The sequence below is a fragment of the Camelina sativa genome, chromosome 12 (genome assembly GCF_000633955.1).
Source record: "Camelina sativa cultivar DH55 chromosome 12, Cs, whole genome shotgun sequence".
Taxonomy (NCBI): Eukaryota; Viridiplantae; Streptophyta; class Magnoliopsida; order Brassicales; family Brassicaceae; genus Camelina; species Camelina sativa.
Genome location: NC_025696.1, coordinates 13171396 through 13195429, shown reverse-complemented (window position 1 = coordinate 13195429; position 24034 = coordinate 13171396). Strand labels below are relative to the sequence as shown.

Here is a 24034-nt window from a genome sequence, read left to right as displayed (position 1 = left end):
AAACCCTGTTGCTTTCCAGTCTCAAGCTGTGATCCCGGATCAGAATTCAATTTTGCTAGCTCAAGGTAATTTCCAGAAACCAAAGTGTTCTCACTGTTCTCGCATTGGACATGTTGCGGATACGTGTTACAAATTACATGGTTATCCTCCTGGACATCCAAGGGCAAAGAAGAACAATTATGTGGGAAGCACGAATCTTGCTAGTGCTGGTCAGATAGAGGAGAGTAAGGATCAACTTAAGGAGAATGTGAATGATGACTTGTCAAAAGAACAGCTCCAACAAATGATCTCTTATTTGAGTACTAAGCTTCAGTCTTCAAGCGTCACTTCATGCCCTGAGAAAGCCATAGCTTCGACTTCTACTTCCGTACCAACTATCTCACAGATATCTGGTACATTTCTCTCTTTATATGATTTGACTTTCTATGACATGTTAACTTCCTCTATACCTCATGAAACTGAGTTGTCTTTTAGAGCTTGGGTTATAGATTCAGGAGCTAGTCATCATGTCACTCATGAGAGAAACCTTTATAGACATTATAAACCCTTAGATAAAACCTTTGTTAGATTGCCTAATGGTCAAACAGTTAAGATAGATGGTACTGGCTACATTCAACTTACGGATTCATTGTCTCTTCATAATGTGTTGCATATACCTGAGTTTAAATTCAATTTGTTAAGTGTCAGTGTTATAACTAAATCTCTGAATTCTAAAGTAAGCTTTACTTCCGATGAATGCATGATACAGGCTCTTACTCAGGACCTAATGATTGGGAAAGGTAGTCAAGTTGCGAACCTTTATGTCTTGAGTCAGGATAAATCTCTGGTTAATATGTCTTGTTCTGCATTTCAAGGTAAGTCAGTTTGCTCTGTTTCTACAAATAACTCTGATGTATGGCACAAAAGGTTAGGACATCCGTCTATAGCTAAAATAGAAGCTTTATCTGAAATACTGTTGTTACCAAAATCTAAGATAAATAAAGATAAAAGTCATTGTCATGTTTGTCATTTGGCTAAACAAAAACATTTACCTTTTAAATCATTGAATCATATGAAAGAAAAGCCTTTTGAATTAATTCACATTGATACATGGGGTCCTTTTTCTGTTCCAACTGTTGATGGTTTTCGTTATTTTTTAACCATTGTTGATGATTTCAGTCATGCTACTTGGCTTTATATGTTAAAACAAAAGTCTGATGTCTTACATGTTTTTCATGGTTTTCTTAAATTGGTTGAAACTCAATACAACTCTAAAGTTTGTTCTGTAAGATCTGATAATGCTCATGAATTGAAATTTAATGACTTGTATTTGAAAAATGGAATTAAAGCTTTTCATTCATGTCCTGAAACACCTGAACAAAACTCTGTAGTAGAAAGAAAGCATCAACATTTGTTGAATGTAGCTAGGGCCCTTATGTTTCAATCAGGAGTTCCTATAGAGTATTGGGGGGATTGTGTTCTTACTGCTGTTTTTCTCATTAATAGATTACCTTCACCAGTTATAGGCAATAAGACACCTTTTGAGCGTTTAACCTCCACTACTCCAGATTATAATAGTCTTAAGGCCTTTGGTTGTCTGTGTTACTGTTCTACATCTCCCAAGTCTAGAACTAAGTTTGATCCTAGAGCTAAAGCTTGTGTTTTTTTAGGTTACCCCTCAGGTTTTAAAGGTTACAAGCTATTAGATATAGAGACATACTCAGTTTCAATTTCTAGACATGTCATTTTCTATGAGGATATCTTCCCTTTTGCATCATCTAATATCTCGGATGATGTAAAGAATTTCTTTCCTCATATTACTCTCCCTGCACAAATCACAGATGATCAATTGCCTTTAGTGCAAACATCTTCCGATGCTCCTCATCATCTTGACGAGTCATCATCCATGGTTTCNATAAAGATAAAAGTCATTGTCATGTTTGTCATTTGGCTAAACAAAAACATTTACCTTTTAAATCATTGAATCATATGAAAGAAAAGCCTTTTGAATTAATTCACATTGATACATGGGGTCCTTTTTCTGTTCCAACTGTTGATGGTTTTCGTTATTTTTTAACCATTGTTGATGATTTCAGTCATGCTACTTGGCTTTATATGTTAAAACAAAAGTCTGATGTCTTACATGTTTTTCATGGTTTTCTTAAATTGGTTGAAACTCAATACAACTCTAAAGTTTGTTCTGTAAGATCTGATAATGCTCATGAATTGAAATTTAATGACTTGTATTTGAAAAATGGAATTAAAGCTTTTCATTCATGTCCTGAAACACCTGAACAAAACTCTGTAGTAGAAAGAAAGCATCAACATTTGTTGAATGTAGCTAGGGCCCTTATGTTTCAATCAGGAGTTCCTATAGAGTATTGGGGGGATTGTGTTCTTACTGCTGTTTTTCTCATTAATAGATTACCTTCACCAGTTATAGGCAATAAGACACCTTTTGAGCGTTTAACCTCCACTACTCCAGATTATAATAGTCTTAAGGCCTTTGGTTGTCTGTGTTACTGTTCTACATCTCCCAAGTCTAGAACTAAGTTTGATCCTAGAGCTAAAGCTTGTGTTTTTTTAGGTTACCCCTCAGGTTTTAAAGGTTACAAGCTATTAGATATAGAGACATACTCAGTTTCAATTTCTAGACATGTCATTTTCTATGAGGATATCTTCCCTTTTGCATCATCTAATATCTCGGATGATGTAAAGAATTTCTTTCCTCATATTACTCTCCCTGCACAAATCACAGATGATCAATTGCCTTTAGTGCAAACATCTTCCGATGCTCCTCATCATCTTGACGAGTCATCATCCATGGTTTCTGTTCCTTCTGAACTTAAACCAACTAGGCAGAGAAAACTGCCTTCCCATTTGCAGGATTTTCATTGTTATAATAATAATACTCTTACTAAAACTAATACTTCTCCATATCCACTTACAAACTATATTTCTTATTCATACGTATCTCAGCCTTTCTGTGCTTTTATTAATGCTATTGCAAAGTCGAAAATACCTAAAAAAATTTCAGAAGCTAGGCTGGACAAGGTATGGGTTGATGCTGCAAGAAAGGAGATTGGTGCTTTTATAAGGACCAAGACTTTGAGTGTTTGCGATTTACCTGATGGTAAGGTGGCTGTAGGTTGCAAATGGGTATTCACGATCAAATATCACGCAGATGGCAGTATTGAGAGACACAAGGCTAGACTGGTGGCGAAGGGATATACTCAACGAGAGGGAATTGATTTCACTGATACTTTTTCTCCAGTTGCAAAGATGGCAACGGTAAAAATGATCTTTTCTCTCGCACCCAAGATGCAATGGTTTCTACATCAATTAGATATCTCTAATGCATTCTTGAATGGTGACCTCGATGAGGAAATCTACATGAAACTACCCCCAGGCTATGCTGAGTTACAAGGTGAAGTTTTCTCTCCTAATGCGGTTTGTAGGTTGCATAAATCTATCTATGGTCTCAAACAAGCGTCGAGACAGTGGTTTTTGAAGTTCAAGACTACTCTTGTGGGATTTGGATTCGACACATGCCATGGTGATCATACTCTTTTCATGAAAGAAGACAATGGTCAGTTCTTAGTTGTCTTGGTATACGTCGATGACATCCTCATTGCAACTATGGATTCTGCCTTAGCTTATACTTTACGAGATCAACTGAGTTTGGTCTTCCAGCTTCGAGATCTTGGTACACCTAAATACTTTCTTGGCATTGAGATTGCAAGAAATGATGAAGGAATTTGTCTTACTCAGAGGAAATACGTTCTTGACCTGTTGGAGACTACTGGTTTTTCGGATTGTAAACCATCTGATGTTCCCATGAAACCAGATCAGCAGATGTCATTGACCAGTTTCTCTAGAAGAAAGAAGAAAAAGGTTCCTCCAGTCAAAGAAGGTGATGATGAATATGACGTTGAACCTGCCCATCCTTCTGATTCTACACTTGCACTTTTAACGGATACAAAGCAGTATCGTAGATTGATTGGAAAACTTCAGTATCTGACTATCACCAGGCTAGACATCACTTTTTCAGTTTCTAAGCTTGCACAGTATTCCTCTGCTCCGTGGAAGTTTCATCTTCAAGCTGCACATAAGGTACTTCGTTACTTGAAGGGTACCATTGGACAAGGCTTATTTTATGGGAAAGATGATGATTTCTCGCTTTGAGGATTCTCTGATGCAGATTGGGGAGCTTGCCCTGATAGTAGGCGTTCTGTTACTGGCTTTGCTATTTTCATAGGTCATTCATTGGTCTCTTGGAGGTCCAAGAAACAAGACATGGTCTCGATGAGCTCTGCAGAATCTGAATATCGAGCCATGAGTGTGATTACCAAGGAGTTGTTGTGGTTTACATATATCTTGAAATCACTCAGGCTACCTTTCTCTCTTCCAGCTTATTTGTATTGTGATAACGAGGCTGCTATCCACATAGCGAGTAACTCAGTTTATCATGAACGGACAAAGCATATAGAATTTGATTGTCACAAGGTCAGAGAGGCGATTGAAGATGGTGTTCTGAAGACCATGTTTGTTCGCACGGATAACCAGCTTGCTGATATTCTAACAAAAGCTTTACCTCCGGCTCTCTTCAATGCAAATATTGGCAAAATGGGAGTCCTCAATATCTACTCGTCTCCATCTTGAGGGAGGGTATTAGATTGTATATATTGGTTAAGTTTATTAGATTGATTTCCGGTTTATTAGGAATCGGTTTAGGTTGGTTTACTGTATATAATACATACATGTACAGTTTGTTACGATTAAATAATACAGAGAAAATCATTTCGCGAAACCTCTTTTGCTCTCAAACTCTATTAAAAGCTGACCTTAAAGGAGTTGACAAATAAAGGTTTTCACCTTTTTCAGAGAGAATCGCTAGACCATAGAGCCACCATTAATGGGTATCTCTATCTCTCTGTTTGAGGCTATCGATACGTTAGAGAGATCAATTGAGTTTGTATTGATTTTTCTAATGTATAAAATTTAGAGAATACGTAGCTAAGATCTAGCATTATCACTAAATTATTTTGTGAAACTATAGTTTTCTATTATTTTATGGGGTGATTAAGCAATTATGTTATTTTTATTTTCTTTTAGTACATATGCGTTTTAAAGACAGTCAAACTGTAACTTATAGAATATTAAATATAATTTAATTTTATCTGAGTTGTGTCTTTAATACAATATATATGATTATTGAATACAATGTGATCATTTAAATATATTAGAACATATTTTATATTTTTAAATTAGTCTATCATAAATTAATTTGGCTTCCNTGTGATTACCAAGGAGTTGTTGTGGTTTACATATATCTTGAAATCACTCAGGCTACCTTTCTCTCTTCCAGCTTATTTGTATTGTGATAACGAGGCTGCTATCCACATAGCGAGTAACTCAGTTTATCATGAACGGACAAAGCATATAGAATTTGATTGTCACAAGGTCAGAGAGGCGATTGAAGATGGTGTTCTGAAGACCATGTTTGTTCGCACGGATAACCAGCTTGCTGATATTCTAACAAAAGCTTTACCTCCGGCTCTCTTCAATGCAAATATTGGCAAAATGGGAGTCCTCAATATCTACTCGTCTCCATCTTGAGGGAAGGTATTAGATTGTATATATTGGTTAAGTTTATTAGATTGATTTCCGGTTTATTAGGAATCGGTTTAGGTTGGTTTACTGTATATAATACATACATGTACAGTTTGTTACGATTAAATAATACAGAGAAAATCATTTCGCGAAACCTCTTTGCTCTCAAACTCTATTAAAAGCTGACCTTAAAGGAGTTGACAAATAAAGGTTTTCACCTTTTTCAGAGAGAATCGCTAGACCATAGAGCCACCATTAATGGGTATCTCTATCTCTCTGTTTGAGGCTATCGATACGTTAGAGAGATCAATTGAGTTTGTATTGATTTTTCTAATGTATAAAATTTAGAGAATACGTAGCTAAGATCTAGCATTATCACTAAATTATTTTGTGAAACTATAGTTTTCTATTATTTTATGGGGTGATTAAGCAATTATGTTATTTTTATTTTCTTTTAGTACATATGCGTTTTAAAGACAGTCAAACTGTAACTTATAGAATATTAAATATAATTTAATTTTATCTGAGTTGTGTCTTTAATACAATATATATGATTATTGAATACAATGTGATCATTTAAATATATTAGAACATATTTTATATTTTTAAATTAGTCTATCATAAATTAATTTGGCTTCCATTTTTATTTTAAAAGTAGAAAAACTTTTTTTTTTGTTTTAATTAGGTTATATGGTATATGCTTTCATTAGGAAGTATATTATATGTTAAAACTAAAAGTTGGAAGAAATATATTTTTGTAAGATTGTGAAATTTATTATTTTTAAAGTAAACACCATATAAGATATAAATAAAATGAAGTATATAAAAAGATGTTTACTTTAAGATTAGAGAGAAAGACATGTGTCACAAATATAAAGCGCCAAGTGTCGTATTGGCAAGCAAAGTTAGAAAAACTTTCTCATATTATATAAGATATTCTTTCGTAAGAAGTCTCTTTATAAAATCTCTCTCTCTATCTCCGAGAATGAAAAAAGAAAAATAAGATCCAGAGGATGGCCTCTCATGCCGTCTCTGCTACTGAAACCACTCGATCAGGTTCAAAAAGAAATCTCCATTGCTGGTCCCAGCTTCCACTAGATCTCCTCCGATTGGTTTTCGAACGCCTTGGATTTGCGGATTTTGAACGAGCCAAAACTGTTTGTTCATCATGGCGATCAGCTTCGAAAATCTCTGAGCCAAATAATCAGATCCCTTGGATGATTCTCTTCCCAAAGGACAAAAACTACGGTATCTTGTTCAATCCTGAAGAAAAAGAAAAACAATACAAAACTCAAGATCTTGGCGACGACTTTGGGAAGAGCTTTTGTGTGGCGACTTGTAGAAGCTGGCTTCTCATGCTAGACGATCGAGGTTACATCAAGGATGTCCCTCAATATAAGTTCTATATCTTACATCTTTTAACATTGGAACGGATCAATCTACCGAGTTTTGAATATGGGATCACCTCTCCGGTATTATGGGTAGACGAGAAAACCCAAGATTACTTAATTATAGGAATGTTTGGTGAAGAAAATGCGGTTTCTTTCAAGAGAGGAGATAACTCATGGAAAATAATTCCGCATTTGTTAGGTATTGACGAGTGTTTTAAAATGGTATACAAAGATCACAAGCTTTTTTGTTTCAACTATTTTAAACTCTGTATTCACGATTTCTCTGGAGAAATTCCTTTGGAAATTTTCAAAATTAGCGTACGTGAATGCCTACCAAGATCAGTAGGTGGCATAAGACCTCTTGGATCACGGGGTCTCCCATATTTGCCTACCATAAGGTATAATATAGTAGTCACTGTACGAGGAGATGTGTTATTTGTTAAGAGCCAACGTCCGCTTAGGTCCAAAAAATGGACCTTTCAAATCTACAAGATGGATTCATCCAAGAAGACCAAATGGGACAAAATCGTTTCTTTGAAAGATGAGACAATTCTTTTGGATTTAGGTATTACAGTGCTTGCTAAGGATTTGGAAGGAATCACTAGAAATTCCATCTACTTTAATGGTAATCTTTCTGAAGAGAAATATCAAGAAAACAATATCTTCATCTACAATCTCGATTCAAAGAAGGTAGAACGACCACATAAATTTCTTTTTTCCTCCCTTCCATTCATTAGTGCACGTTGGTTCTTTCCAAGTTTTAAACGTGAATAATTTATTTTTATCTAGTATATGTTTATCTTGTTTGTGTCTCTTTACTTAAATAAATGAATACTATGTTTTTCTTTCAATTTTTTTGTGATAAATATTTTGTAATATTGTCGAGTTCAAGATTATTTCCACCGATAATTTCTGTGTTATAACAATATTTTCTTCAATTCGATGAGTTTATCTGTACCAACTTAACTCAAGTCTTTAATTAGTAACAATAAATATTACTTGAGTATCAAGCCAAGAAGAATGTTACGAACATGAACATTTTGGTGTTTATTGTGTTCCCAACAATCATTCTATGTATAGTAAGGGTTCTGAATTTCTGATGTGATGACGGGTGCTCTATATCGTCAAAAGAACAATAATATTAAAGATCAGGTGAAAGGAGGTGAGCCACGATTTTATATGCTGATAACAAGTTTGAGTACAATGGCGAGAAGAGAGAATACGAGACACATCTACACGAAACCAAGTTCTCTTCTTTTATAGGGGAACTAACACTAAGGAGCGCGTGCAGTCAATTCTCAGCACGTAAGCTAACAACTTGGGAGTAATAGGATTACGATCCCGTGTTTTCCAACATCATCCCCTTGAAAACAGTTTTTTTTTTCTTTCTCCATTAGTTTGTCGGAAAATATATACTTTATTGAATTGTATAGTACGAAGCAATACTGGTGAATTATATATTAAGTTTATCAACCTTTAATTTAAATATATATTTTTTTTTCTTTCGCTACCAAGTTATTTGATACATTTTGGTAATAGTGCTTACATTTTGTGTCTAAAACAACAGTATATATTGTTTATATATTGTTAAACTATATATAACTTAATCATCATCTCCAGTTTTATCAAGGGAACAACAAACCAAATTATACTGAACTTGGCTCTTCTCTTTTTTGTTTTTTTCTCTTCTCTATGCTGCGGCTATAGCGAATCCGACTTTTGGATTTTTCATATCTTGATAGTCGAAAACAGTGTGGTATGGCCGCATGAAAGCTTCACCCAAAACCCTACATCCAAATCCAATGACTATTTTAGTTTATAGAATTAGAAAAATGTAGTACCAAGAACCTCAAAACTTAAACTTACCAGCGACTAGATACCATGAAACGACTGTAGCATTCTGTTCTAGCTCCCGTACTATCTTCTGCTATGTACTTAAGGAAGAAAAATAAAGAAAACATGTCAAGAAATTAGTGAAAAATGGAACAATTCAAAAGATTGAGAAACCTGATCGTACGTCTCTTGGACTGAGAGGAAAACGCTTTCCTCCAATAGTGAAAGAGACAGTGGGCAACTTATCGACCTTGGAGCAAGCAATTCTTCCTGTTTTGTGTACTCCAATTTCTTCATTGATCGCATTGATAGTTATCTAAACATTACAAATACAAAAAAATAAAAATAATAATATAATAAAACATAAAACTACATGAAACAATTTAATTATAACTTACTAATTCTCTTACCGCTGGACCTAGAATATCTGTATTCCCGGAGTCAACTATGACTGTGCACTGTGCGGTACAGTGATTGGTTTCTGTTTTGCCAATTATAATCCTACTCATTTTTATCAACCAGTAACTCAGTTCACCACTCTTCACTACTGGAACATATGTATGTTTGCCCTTGAAGTGTTGGGGATCAAATCCGCCAAACACGATCTGTCCACCATTTGGATCATCATGTTTTCCATCTCCATGGTATGACCTCAGCCATATAGAAAACATACGTTTGTTAATCAACTTTTTGTTCACCATATTTTCCCACACGGTCACAGTACCAGTGACAGCAAGAGATGGAAAGCCTAAACCCATAATGCCGTCAAACACCACATCTTTAAAAAACGAATCACATTTGGTCGCCTCTATGAAATCTTGACGCTCTAGTTTGATACCACCAACCATAACATTTTCTCGGGCTATAGTACCTTTTACCTCATGTTCATTATATTGAAGAGATACAAGATTTCCTCCTATAAAATAAGAGACTTATAGTTAGAATGAAAGTATATGTATATGTAAGAGAGTTGAAAAGCAAAACGCGAGTAGTAGAATTACCGCTCCCCATGTATGTTTTAGATGCCTTGGCATTAAACCTGGCACGTGGATATCTACATTTAGGCCACTCCTTAGAGGGAACCCACAAGTCCGAACTTCCAGTGTCGAATACGACCTTGAATGTTTGAGTTGGATCTCCCAGACTGATATCGCCATAAAATATTATGTCGTGAAAGTTTCGTAGACCCTCGATTCTATTACCGCCACTATTCATTTTTATTCTTTTCAGTGCGACACTTATGGTGCCATTCGATATTTGTGATCCACCACATGTTGGATTTATCACCAAAATTGATATAGTGAGAAAAGAAAAGAAAGTTTTCATCTTTGTTAAGGAAAAGCTCATCTTTTTTTTCCAAGACTTAACAGTATTGGAGAGAAGCAGAGAAGAAACAGAAAAGAATAATGAAAAGAAGAAGAAAATAGTGATATTTATAAGTTTTTGTTGACGTGTTTCATACTTGTTGGGAACCATCTCTTATCTACTTGATTGATTCACGGCATTTTGTTAAATTACAATCTTAAAAATAAATTTATCTCTTAATATGTTTCTTTTTGTTTGTTAAAGAATTTCTTAATATGTTGACAAAAAAAATACACATAAACACACGACCTGTTATATGCGTATATGTACACAACTTTTATTATTAACTAGAAATAGGCTCGTGCGATGCGCGAGATATATTTAATTTTATTTTTATTAATTATGATATATCTTAAATTTATAAATATATTTTTGAATTAGATTTTTTAATATGATTTTTTAAAAATTGTTTAATATGTGTTCCTTTATACCTGGTTCATAATGTTTGGACGCAAAATAAAATAAACAAAACATATCGGAATTTTTTTGGACTGAAGTAATTAAATCCCTCAAAGTTTTGTTGTTTTGGATTTATTGTTTTGTGATAAATTGTTAGGTTCTTAGAGCATCTCCAATCCTACTCTATTTTAAAGTCAATACTCTGTTATAGAGTAACATTTGCTCTAAGCCTACTCTATATCTTACTCTAAAATAGAGTAAATGGTAGGATTACTCTATATGCAACAATACTTTTTGATACTAACTCTATTTTCTATACACTGAAAAAAATTATACTCTATTTTAGAGTAAAAAATAGAATATATATTGGAGATATTCTTAGCACACATGAGGTTTGTGTCGAGACCATCTATCAGACATTCAAAACGAAAATTGAGTATTGAAAATAGTTTACAAAATATTTCTAGATAAATTTCATCTTACCCTACATCTTTTCCAAAGCTTTAATATATTAATGTTTTTAAAAGGTAACAGAAGAATCACCAATGATTATTTTGAATAACTAATAAGTGTATTCACGATTTATCATATACTCTAGTATTTACTCTCTAATCTTGTAATCACCCTTAATATATTTTTTTTGGAATAACGCATATTAAAATATGGCTCATGTCATAAAAATTTATGAAATATCTTATACTATATCTCGCATTAAAATTTGTAAAAAATTAATGAAAGAAAAGTGTGTCAAATTTAATATTTTTTAGATTATATATTATCTCTATTTTCTAATAACTTTAAAATAAATAATATAAATACCATTAAATTATTTTGTGAAACTATAGTTTTCTATTATTTCATGGGGTGATTAAACAATTATGTTATTTTTATTTTCTTTTAGTACATGCGTTTTAAAGACAGTCAAACTGTAACTTATAGAATATTAAGTATAATTTAATTTTATCTGAGTTGTGTCTTTACAATATGTATGATTATTGAATACAATGTGATAATTTAAATATATTAGAACATATTTTCTATTTTTAAATTAGTCTATCATAAATTAATTTGGCTTCAATTTTTATTTTAAAAGTAGAAAAACTTTTTTTTTGTTTTAATTAGGTTATATGGTATATGCTTTCATTAGGAAATATATTATATGTTAAAACTAAAAGTTTGAAGAAATATATTTTTGTAACAATGTAAATTTATTTAAAATAATAAATTTACATTGTAAATTTATTTTTGTAATAGTAAACACCATATAAGATATAAATAAAATGAAGTATATAAAAAGTTGTTTACTTCAAAATTAGTAAGAAAGACATGTGTCACAAATATAGAGCGCCAAGTGTTGTATTGGCAAGCAAAGTTAGAAAAACCTTCTCATGTTATATAAGATATATAAGATATAACGTACATATAATTTAATCCCCAAACAAAAACAAATGAGCATGTTTATTGTAGTTATCATGCCAACAATTAGGTACACGTATATATATATATATATAATATATATGTATATATAATAACTATAAGCACGTTAATAATAATCTTGTTTGCAAAAAAGGACGTAATATATATGTGTTGAATAGTTTGGAAAGTTGTCAATCAACAACAAAAATAAACATTTATGTCTTGTATTCATAAATGGTTTTACATTTAGGAATTTTATTTTAAAAATTTAGCTTTATTTTTTCATTATTTTTTTTTTGTCAAGTTTACTTTTTCATGATGTTGAATACAAGTAACAATTTCTCATAACTTAAAAATAAAATAAAAATATGCCACCTAAAAAAATCGATCATTCAACTTAATTAAGTACCACAATATCACGAAAAAGCAGCAAGGATTAGTATATATAATCAAAATCTATAATTCAATTTCGTTTTTCCTATTTGCTTTTAAAAAAGAAAATACTACAATTCAGTGAACAAGGATGTAAATTGGTAATTGTTGATATTTCACACATAAACCAACTCACAAACAACCAAAAAACATATAAAAAGATGGTAGGATCTACCTTCACTCGATGAAACCCAAAACGTCATAACTCTCTTACTGTCTTACATAATAACTTTTAAGTAATATTACATTTTGATTGGTTGGCATACAAGAGAATAAGTGATCAAAAAATTCTTTCAGACTTAAAGGAAAAATATAGATAAGTAATAAGTTTAGAGGTTTTATTTGCAAAGAGAATATGAAGCGAACTTAGTAGAAACAAGAAGAAGAAGATAAAAAAGCTTAACAAAAATAAACGTATCACTGTCACATAGTGGCCTGATTTCAAAACTCCAGCAAGAGTAACATAGAGGCTGGTATGACTTTAAGATGTTGACTGACACAGACATATATATTCCTTATGTAGTTTACGTAAAACTTTTTTTTGACTTTTCTGCGACTTGAGTTTCAACGAGTAGAAAAAGGCATTTTCCCACTATTTTATCATTTTCCTTTGCCTTCTTTCTCGTGCACTAAAGAGTCAGAGGCCGCATGAAAAGTTTATGTACCACATCCGTTTGCAAAATTTTATATATATATATATATTAGCTTGGCAAACTGAATCAAAAAGCGGATTTCTTTAGCCATCATTTTCCTCGCAATATACTTTCCAATAATTATGAACTGATACTGTAATTCAATATTCGTCATTAGGTTTATTACATTGCTGACCTTGATTGATATAAGATACAAAAAGTTCACAAAATTTAACTTCATGAGACAAATTAAAAGTTAGAAAACTAGTTTTAGTGAAACAGAACGAACACATTAAAACTATGGATATTAGATTCTTCTTCTTTTTCTTTTTCTTCACTTGGTAGCGCATTTGTCCGTCTTCATTAATAATTTAGATACAAAAAATGACCTTGATCAATATTGTATAGTCTCATAATAATATAACTTATAAAATAAATTTTTATAGAACATAAACTCGTAAAAAAAAGTCACGGAGTACAATTATTTACTAATTTCTGTTAATTATAAATATTTTGTAGAATAATGAGATCTAAAATTAAATTATTAATATACACTTATATTAAATAAATGAATAAGATTTTTAAAATAAGATTTGATAAAAAAATATAGGAATCTTATAAGTATGTAGGAATTGTTAAAAACTTGTAAAACAAAATTATTCTAGAACTGTATATTTTTCGTAATTGTGGAAATAGTTGTGGATATATTTCATTGGCAGAAAAACTGAATTATTGTGGATCAACACGAGTTCAATGGTTTGTGATTTTAAATTTGTTTAAAAATGAAAAATACTTAGTTGGCAAAAAAACTGCAGATGAAATTCATATTTCTCATCAAGTTCTCAGCAAGGATCACTTATTCCCTGAATCTTCAAAACCTATAGAAGACATGGATCAACACGAGTTTCCCTTCCCTACGTCGATCATAGATCTTCACCGCCTCTTGCAAACACAAGTACACAACTACTTAGTTTTACTTGAATCTTCTACAACCAATAGTGTTGTCCCTACAATTGAAGATTTTGGCTTTTGGGGATGAAATTTTAGTTCATACAAATAGGAATAAAACATAATTAAGATTTATGGATGTTGACCTGTTAGAGCTAAGTGTAAGTAATTTGTTAAATTGAAATTAATTTTAAGTTAGGTGACATGGATTTGCGATAAGTCTTTGCATGAAATGCTGATAAAATGGACACGTTAATTTTCTGAGTACTTGATAAATTTTATAAATGTGATGAAACGCCCATTTCACTTTAAAGACCCAAGAACGTTGTGTTTACACGAGACAAACCAAACAACAAAGTGCAGCGTTTCAATTGAAGTCTTATTTTTTGGCTCTTTCCTTTCGTAACAACTAACAAGCAGTCGTTGAAATGGCCAATGAGGAAGGCAAACATGCAAACACGATTTTAAATTTTTTTTCATACATCTCTCGGTCTATTCATTTTTAATATTTAATATTTAACCGGCATATTTTATTAAGATGATAAATTCATTATTATGATGGACATCACTCGATCTATTCATTATTAAGATGATCATTAAAAGGAAAATAGAAAGTGGCTAGAGGGATATAAATTGTATATTTTCCACATAACAAAAAAAAATAATAAAAAAATTTCTTTTTCGATAATGATCTAAGGAATGGGGTTTATCAAGGGTTTATATAAGTGTGACGGCGTGACGCTACCAAAGTTTTATTGGGGAATATTATGTAATATTCTATCGACTTAGCCTGCCGTCATCATCTAGCGAGAGAGAGTAAAAGAATGAAGAGGAAATCGATGGTAATAAAAAGAAGAAGAAGAAGAGACATGTGCAAGAGCCACAAACTAATGCCGGAGATTCCTTTTGATCTCGTGATAGAGATTCTCGCGAGACTTCCTGCTAAATCCCTTATGAGGTTCAAATCCGTTTCAAAGGTCTGGTCATCCTTGATTTGTTCCCGAACTTTCACCAATCGTTTGATAAGGGTTACATCATCCGCACCACGTCTATACGTGACTTTGAGCTTCTTGGAAAATAGCGATCGCAAAACTAAATTACTATCTTCGTCGTTTTCTCCTAGCTCTGACATTACTACTACTATGTCTTCCTTTGTAATTGACCAAGATTTGACCATCCCAGCGATGAAAGGCTACTACTTCTCTCATGTGTTTCGCGGCTTGATGTGTTTTGTAAAAGAGCCAGGTGTGCAAATATACAACACCACCACTAAACAACTTGTTGTCTTACCCGACATAGAAGAATCCAACATCTTAGTTGAAGACCACATGAATAAAAGGATCATGTATTGTATCGGACACGATCCCGTTCATGATCAATATAAAGTGGTTTGCATAGTTGCAAGACCTGGTGAGGGATTTGGAGAGCTCAGAATGTGGCTGACAGAGTATTGGGTCTTCATACTAGAAGGAAATGAATCAAGTCGATGGAGAAAAATTGCATGCCCATCTCCTCATCTTCCTATAACAGGAATATTAAATACCAATGGGTGTATGCATTACGTCGCTTGGATACGGGTGCTTGATCCTATGCTTGTGAGTTTCGACTTTAGTTCTGAAGAAATCAGTATGCTTCAAGCACCTAAAGATATCCGTTGGTTTAAATCTGATCCGATAGAATACTATGGAAGAGTAGCTCTCTTAGACCATTTCGGTCTTGGAAGGGAAGGTACGATGAACCTATGGGTTATGGAAGATGGAGAGAAAAATATGTGGTCGAAGAAGACTTTGGTGGTGCATCCTTCTCAAATGGATATAGTCAATAGCATTAGTTTGAGGGTAGAAGGTACAACTAGAAACAATGAGGTTATATTGGTACCTCAAAATAAAAACTATACTCAAACCGACCAGGTTATCGTGGAATCTCATGATACATCTCTTTTATACTTTTTTCTCTATGATCTACAAAAGAATCTGATGAGAAAAGTTGAAATCAAAGAAACACCGTATCAAACTACTGTTTGGGATGTTGTTGGATTAGACGATGTTGAGAACTTCATGTATCTGTAAGTTCATCAAGCTTCAATATTTTGTTTAATTTTGTTTTTTCCGAAACACTTTATTTAGGTTTTTAATAAATTAACGAAAGACAATTTTTTTTTTCTTTTGACAATTTCTTTCTTGGTTATTTCTTTAAGATAAAGACATCTTCAAGTAAACAATTTCAGAGAAAAAAACAGGATGTGAGATTTTCATTAACCAGAAACTGTTGACCAGGCATTCATTGACTTCCTATGGTGGAAGAAGCATAGGCCAAAGGGTATGAGATTAGTGATGGATGTTTTTTTTAGAATTGTAACTCTGTATTTAGTATTTACTCATCCTTTTCAAAAAAAATTTAACATAAATAAAAATGGAAAATCTAGGAGTTAAAAAGGGAAAGACAAAACAAGGCATATTTTAAGTTTCCTTCATAGATGTAAATCATAATTTCATATCATCATCAAATAGAGGTTTGTCGTGCATTTAATAGCCTGTACGCTAAAGGAACCAAACTAACAAACAATCACTAGAGTGTAGAGTTTCATCACACCAATCAATAGTGTGCAGAGTTTTGAAATGAATACAGACACATCACACACAATCAATAGAGTTCAAAGATTTAATGTGAAAACGAGAGGTTTATACTATGAGGCCTCATTCAGTCCAGATAAGTCTTACTGTTTGTTGGGTTATCCACTTCCAAAGTTACCTGTAGAGAAACTAAGGTTAGGGGACAAACACCAAAGCTAAACAACTACTATAAAAAAAGGAAAGCGTAGATATTTACCAAGTTTTCTTCTTCTACGAGAGTCAAGTCAACCCAAGGTGGCCTTTCTTGTAAATCAGCCAATTTTTGTAATCCTCTCGATCTTTTTCAGTCCAGTTCTTGGCGTTCATGTCAGGGCAGCGGTAAGGATTCTTAGGCACACTATCACGAATGCGTTTTTCCTCGATGCGCATCATCTTGTATACTGTCTCATTAGTTATCACCTCTGGCATCTCGTCTTCATCTTCTTGGGTATTGACATCCTTCCTTTTTCTTTGAACTTTCAAACATCAAAAAAAAAAACATTAAACAAACCAGTGTTCCATCAGACTATAAAATTTACCATGAATCAGAATTAAACAAGAAAACGATTGCCCTCAGTACTTCATTCCAACAAAATCAAAGTATCATAACAAAGAAGATCATACCATAAAGCAGAGGCTGCAAAAACTGTCCAACAGAATTAGTAGCTTAAAGAAATCAAGCTCTTGAGTAACACTCAAAATCTAAAAGGGAACACACAAAAGAACTTAGCACTTGACTGAAAAAAATCTAGAATCATAATTAAGAAGATCATATATACCAGTTTTTGGTGGTGCATTAGGCGAAGCAGCAACATTCGTATTCTTGGCTGAAGCAGATGCTGCAGAAAAGTCCAAATGAATCAGTAGCTTAAAGAAATTAAGTTTGAGTAACTCTCAAAATCTAAAGGGTCCGGGAATACATAAATGAACTTAGCACTTTATTGAAGCAAAATCTGGTAGCATAACTAAGAAGATCATACCACTTTTTGGTGCATTGAGAGAAGCAGCAACATTCTTATTCTTGGATGAAGCAGAGGCTGCAAAAACTGCTCAACTAAATCAGACTTGTGGAACCAACACAATCTAGTAAACTCAACAATTGATTTTTTTTTTAAACTAACTAAGAAGATCATACAACTCTTTGGTGAACTGAGAGAAGCATCATCATTCTTAGTCTTGGATGAAGCAGACGCTGCAAAAACAGCTTAATAGAATCAATGTTTTTACTCTTCTAATCATGTATAGCTTTACCGATTTGAATCATCAACCAAACAGTAACACATACAATAGAACAGAACGTTTGATCATACCAGTGCTTGGTGCATTAGGAGAAGCAGCAGCTTTCTTATTTTTGGATGAAGCAGAGGCTGCAGAAACAGTCCAACAGAATCAGTAGCTTAAAGAAATCAAGCTTAAGTAACACTCAAAATCTGGGAACACATAAACGAACTTAGCACTTGACTGGAACAAAATCTAGAATCATAATTAAGAAGATTATATATACCAGTTTTTGGTGGTGCATTAGGAGAAGCAGCAACATTCTTATTCTTTGCCGAAGCAGATCCTGTAGAAAAACTCCAAGTGAATCAGNAAATCTAGAGGGGAACACATAAACGAACTTAGCACTTGGCTGAAACAGTTTTTGGTGGTGCATTAGGAGAAGCTTTTGGTGGTGCATTAGGAAGAGGCAGCAACATTCTTATTCTTGGCTGAAGCAGATCCTGCAGGAAAAGTCCAAGTGAATCACTAGCTTAAAGAAATCAAGTTTGAGTAACACTCAAAATCTTAAGGGTCGGGGAACACATAAACGAACTTAGCACTTTATTGAAACAAAATATGGTAGCATTGTGAAATAACAGAGAGAAGAAGAATTTGAACTTAGTAAAAAAAAAAATATATTGATATTACTAACTTAAAACTCATGTGATACAATGTGTTGATACTTATACTACTGAGGAACATTCTAGATCCTTAATACAATGCAGGATCTTGTTACATCTGTCAATCATCTAGCCACTCTCTTCTGAATCAATAAGACTAAAACGGTTTGATAGTACAAGGTGCAGAGAGTCATCAGGTTTGGTCTGTTGTTCCTTTTGTGTAACCTGCATTTTTGTCTTCTTCGGTTGCAGGGATGGTTGCAGTGAAGGACTCTGCACATTTGACTTGTTGTGACCTTGATGGTGACTCGCATATGAGGCTTGGGCCTTACCATGTTGTTGGACTTGAGGCTTTACATTAACAGTCCCCCGCAAACTGAGTGTGGGAGGAAGTCGCACATGCAGTTTGTGTCGCAGCTGCTGAAAGGATGATCTTGGAAGAGACTTGGTGAATATATCAGCTAGCTGCAGTTCGGCCGGGATGTGTTGAACTTCAAGAAGACCGAGTGCCACTTGTTCACGGACATAGTGATAATCAACATCAAAGTGTTTGGACCGGTTATGAAGAACTGGATTGGCTGAAAGATGAACCGCAGAAAGATTGTCACAATGAAGGAGAGCGGCATTGTATTGAGAGATACCTAAATCACGCAGAACAGAGGCAATCCAAGTAAGTTCAGAAGCAGTAGACGCAAGAGCACGATACTCAGCTTCCGTGGAGGACCTAGATACAGTAGGTTGCCGTTTGGCAGACCAAGATACAATGTTGGTACCCAACAGAACACAGAACCCAGAAGTAGAACGGCGAGTGTCCTTACACCCAGCATAATCACTGTCACTGTAGGAGACAAGGTGAAGAGGACTGTTCTTGTACAACTGCAAACCCATTCTCGAAGTTCCACGAAGATAACGAAGTATGCGTTTAAGAAGAGCAAAGTCAGACACAGTCGGAGAGTGCATACGTTGACATATGAAATTGACCGCAAATTGGATGTCAGGGCGAGTAATGGTCAAGTATTGAAGTTTCCCAGCAAGGCTCCGGAAGTACGACGGCTCAGAGAAGAGTCTCGTATCCTTGAAAACATGGTCAAGACGTAAAGGTAATGGTGTGTTGACAGAGTTGCAAGAAGCCATATTAGCATGATGAAGAATCTCTTCGGTGTATTTCTCTTGATGAAGGAATAGCCCTTGGGAATGAACTTGTGCTTGAATTCCCAAGAAGTAATGAATATTCCCTAAATCTTTCATGGCAAAACGAGAATTAAGCTCAGCAAGCAAAGATTTGAAGAGTATAGGATTAGAACCTGTCAAAAGAATGTCATCGACATATAACAGTAAGACCATTGTGTCCCCATTCCGGCGGTAAGTGAACAACGATGGATCAGCCTTGCTGCACACGAAGCCAAATTCAAGGAGATAGTTGCTAAATTTGTCAAACCATGCCCTCGGGGCCTGTTTTAAGCCATACAAAGCCTTGCGCAGCGAGCAAACATGGGTTGGTTTGTTAACATCTTCAAATCCCGGAGGTTGAATCATATAAACACTCTCTTGGAGATCCCCATGAAGGAAGGCATTCTTTACATCAAGTTGGGTGATATCCCAACCCTTGGCAGTGGCAACCGAGAGAACAATGCGAATGGTGGAAGTCCTCACAACAGGGCTGTAAGTTTCAGTGAAATCCACCCCAGCCTCTTGATTGAAACCTTTTGCCACTAGTCGAGCTTTCAGCTTGTTAACAGTGCCATCAGCGTTAAGTTTGACAGTGAAAACCCAACGACACCCCAATATATTCATCTCAGAGGTTGGAGTTATCAATTCCCAAGTATGATTGGCATAGATGGAGTTAAGCTCATCTAACATTGCTTGCCTCCAACCAGGATGATTTAGTGCCTCTGCAACAGTTTTGGGAAGTGAAGGAATCGTTTTGCTTGCAGTAAGAGCATACCGTGGGTTAGGTTTGTGAATACCAGCTCTGGATCGGGTTGTCATTGGATGAAGAGACTGCACTGAGGCATTAGGATCAGAAGTGGAGGCGTGATCAGGTGAAGCAGGGGCTTCATTAGTCACCGTAGAGTGACCTGTGGATGGTGAAGGAGAAGAACACGGCTCGACACTCGGAGGGGAATCTTCGCAATGGGAATCATCCTGAGGATATTCCACAACATATTCAAGCCACTGGGAGTCTTGATGAGGATTGGTGATATAAGATGGCAGAGCAGGTAGAACACGAGTCGGAAGAGAGACATCCGCAGCCTGCCAAGCACCAAGAATTCCAGTTTTGTGCTGTGTCACCAAGTCCTTGTATCGGTCTGTGAATGGAAAACAGGATTCATCAAAGATCACATGGCAACTAATATACACGCGACCAGTAGGAGGGTAGAGACACCTATAGCCTTTGTATTGGGGATGATAACCAATAAAGACACACTGAAGAGATCTAGGTTCAAACTTATGGTGGGTAGAAGATCGCAAACAGGGATAACACGCAGAGCCAAAAACCCGAAGAAAGGAATAATCAGGTTTTTGCTTGAACAATAACTCATGCGGACTGTGCTGATTGAGTGATGTAGATGGTAGCAAATTACTTATGAAATTGGCAGAGTAAAATGCTTCGACCCAAAACTTTAATGGAGTTTTACTTTGGAACAGCATAGACAGACCAAGCTCGGTGATATGTCTATGTTTGCGTTCAGCCAACCCGTTTTGCTCTGGAGTTGAAGGACAAGAGAGCAAGTGTTGAATCCCATGGTTTTGCAGATGAGTACGAAATCGAGTACTAGTAAACTCACCACCACCATCACTTTGAAAAACCTTGATCTTCTTTCCAAAACGATTCTCAATTTGTGTTTGAAAAACCATAAACACATCGCAAAAATCAGATTTAGACTTGAGAGGAAAGATCCAGGAATAGCGAGAGTATTCATCCAAAATAACTGTATAATATTTGAAACCTTGAACAGATACAACCGGTGATGGACCCCATAGATCACAGTGTAATCGATCAAGTGGTTCCTTAACAGAAGAACTAGAAGAATAAAAAGGAAGTTTAGTGCTCTTTCCCATTTGGCAAGGTTCACAAACAGGAGTAATGCTGCTCTTATTGACTAAAATTGCCTTGCTAGATTGTAAGAGTTGAAGAATCTGGAAGTTCGCATGTCCCAAACGCTGGTGCCACACCATATCACTAGCTGCAACCTGGCGGTTAGAATAGAAAGCTGCAAATTCCACATTCTTCAACACATAAAGTCCCTCACGTCGTGGTCCTTTGGTCACAACCCTCTGAGTCGGTAAATCAATAACATATACACAATTAGCATCAAAGAAGACTCCACATGGGAAGTCATCACACAACTTGGAGACCGATAAAAGTGATTTCTCCATAGTCGGACATACAAGAACATCATATAGAGGAAGACTACCTGTTGGAGTTGTGAGCGTAGTAGAACCAACATGAGTGATGGGTTGAAAGGTTCCATCGGCCACCATTACATTCTCGGAGCCATTGTATGGCGTTGCGGTCTGAAGAGACTCGGCAGTGGAAGTAATGTGAGCCGTGGCTCCAGAATCAGTAACCCACTCCTTACCACTAGAATCAGACAGGCGTAAAGCAGCAAGGGCTTGGGGAACATCATCACTTTGATAGGAATTATCAAACCGATTCCAACATTTGAGGGCAATATGACCAGTATGACCACAAATTTGACATACCGGACGGGCAGAAGAGTTACCAGTTTGATTCCAGCCAGAGGAACTTACTTGTTGGGAAAAACCACGACCACGAGTAGAGTATCCACCTCGGCCTCGATTGTTACCACGACCCCGCTGTCCCGAGCCATTGTATCCCCCGCGGTGAGTATGAAAAGCAAGATGAGGGGAGACATCGGAGGGAGTCTCATACGACCGGAGCTTCGAATCGTAACCAGAAATCTCCAGTGGCGATAGACTTCGCTTCTACGACTGCCTCCCCAGCCGTTACGTTGCAAACACTGAGCGAGAACGGTGTTTGCTCAGTGTCGTTAAAAGTCGTTAAAAGTCGGAGCAGGAGTGCGAGACATTGAGCTTTGAAGAACCGTCGTTATTGGATCGTATTCACGGCCCAGCCCATTAAGAAATGTGAAAATCTTCATGTGTTCATCAACGGGCTTCCCAATCGAACTTAAGTTATCACATACGGCCCGGAACTCACGACAGTAGTCGGTAAAGGTTTTACCTTTAATGTTCAGAAGTTGAAGTCGACGGCGGAGATCGAATTCACGGGCAACCGAACTTTTGTTGAAGTTACCAGCAAGGGACATCCAAACATCTTGCAAGGTGGGTAAAGCATGAACAAGACCGAGCACCTCTTCAGTAAGTGTACCAAAAATCCAAGACTTGATGAGCTCGTCCGTGCAGATCCAGTCTTCATACGCCGGATTTGGTGTTTCCACAGCATGATTGTTGGTGTTAGTGACTGTAACAGCTGAGGGTTTCGGGACTGACCCATTGACAAAACCAAGAAGCTTCTGACACCGAAGCAACGACTCAAACTGGGTTTTCCAGAGAAGATAGTTACCATCACTTAGTTGATGGTAACGGAACTAGCAACATGAAGAGTGGATGGAAAAGGATAGGAACCAGAACCTTCTGCCATGATAGCACCTGTTAAGGTCTGAGAAGCTCTGATACCATGTGAAATAACAGATAGAAGAAGAATTTGAACTTAGTAAAAAAAAAAATATATTGATATTACTAACTTAAAACTCATGTGATACAATGTGTTGATACTTATACTACTGAGGAACATTCTAGATCCTTAATACAATGCAGGATCTTGTTACATCTGTCAATCATCTAGCCACTCTCTTCTGAATCAATAAGACTAAAACGGTTTGATAGTACAAGGTGCAGAGAGTCATCAGGTTTGGTCTGTTGTTCCTTTTGTGTAACCTGCATTTTTGTCTTCTTCGGTTGCAGGGATGGTTGCAGTGAAGGACTTTGCACATTTGACTTGTTGTGACCTTGATGGTGACTCGCATATGAGGCTTGGGCCTTACCATGTTGTTGGACTTGAGGCTTTACATTAACAAGCATAACTACGAAGATTATACCACTTTTTGGTGCATTGAGAGAAGCAGCAACATCCTTGGATGAAGTAGAGGCTGCAAAAACAGCTCAACAAAATCAGACTTGTGGTACCGAAACAATCTTAGTAAACTCAACAATTGATTTAAAAAAACACTAGTAACAAAACTAAGAAGATCATACCACTCTTTGGTGAACTGAGAGAAGCAGCATCATTCTTAGTCTTCTTGGATGGAGCAGAGGCTGCAAAACAGTTCAAACGGATTTCAATAGTTTAAGAAAATGAGAACTTGCATAACATTAACTTTGATAATCACATCATACAAGCTAACAACAATCAAGTCAAAAATCGAAAAATCTCAAATATAACACCACAATTCATCTACACTCCAAACTGGTGAGTAAACCAACTCAGATTAGCTACAATCAAATCTCAATCAGTAGCAAATTTGACCCATATAAATCATAATCAT

General features: G+C 35.4%; 4 protein-coding genes across 4 annotated transcripts in view; 3 read left to right on the top strand and 1 right to left on the bottom strand.

The window, feature by feature from the left end:
• LOC109127935 overlaps positions 1 to 4641 on the top strand; it is a 7238-nt gene extending 2597 nt beyond the window's left edge. The window contains exons 3-8 of the mRNA XM_019233548.1: positions 20 to 682; positions 749 to 854; positions 1428 to 1574; positions 1650 to 1917; positions 2403 to 4111; positions 4181 to 4641. Coding sequence (XP_019089093.1) covers positions 20 to 682; positions 749 to 854; positions 1428 to 1574; positions 1650 to 1917; positions 2403 to 4111; positions 4181 to 4641 — 3354 coding nt within the window. The remainder of the gene's footprint in view (positions 1 to 19; positions 683 to 748; positions 855 to 1427; positions 1575 to 1649; positions 1918 to 2402; positions 4112 to 4180) is intronic.
• Positions 6586 to 7861, top strand: LOC104731551 (F-box protein At1g69090-like). The gene has a single exon (XM_010450976.2). It carries the CDS (start codon positions 6606 to 6608, stop codon positions 7755 to 7757), a length of 1152 nt encoding a protein of 383 aa, XP_010449278.1. The 5' UTR covers positions 6586 to 6605; the 3' UTR covers positions 7758 to 7861.
• Positions 8508 to 10235, bottom strand: LOC104731550 (aspartic proteinase A3). The gene is made up of 5 exons (XM_010450975.1): positions 9818 to 10235; positions 9227 to 9732; positions 9001 to 9132; positions 8850 to 8917; positions 8508 to 8770 (listed from the first exon to the last, which is right to left on the bottom strand). The coding sequence occupies exons 1-5, from the start codon at positions 10161 to 10163 to the stop codon at positions 8674 to 8676; spliced, it is 1149 nt and encodes a 382-aa protein (XP_010449277.1). The 5' UTR covers positions 10164 to 10235; the 3' UTR covers positions 8508 to 8673.
• On the top strand, positions 14708 to 16077 carry LOC104731549 (F-box/kelch-repeat protein At4g19930-like). The gene is made up of 2 exons (XM_010450974.2): positions 14708 to 14723; positions 14798 to 16077. Exons 1-2 carry the CDS (start codon positions 14708 to 14710, stop codon positions 16075 to 16077), a joined length of 1296 nt encoding a protein of 431 aa, XP_010449276.2.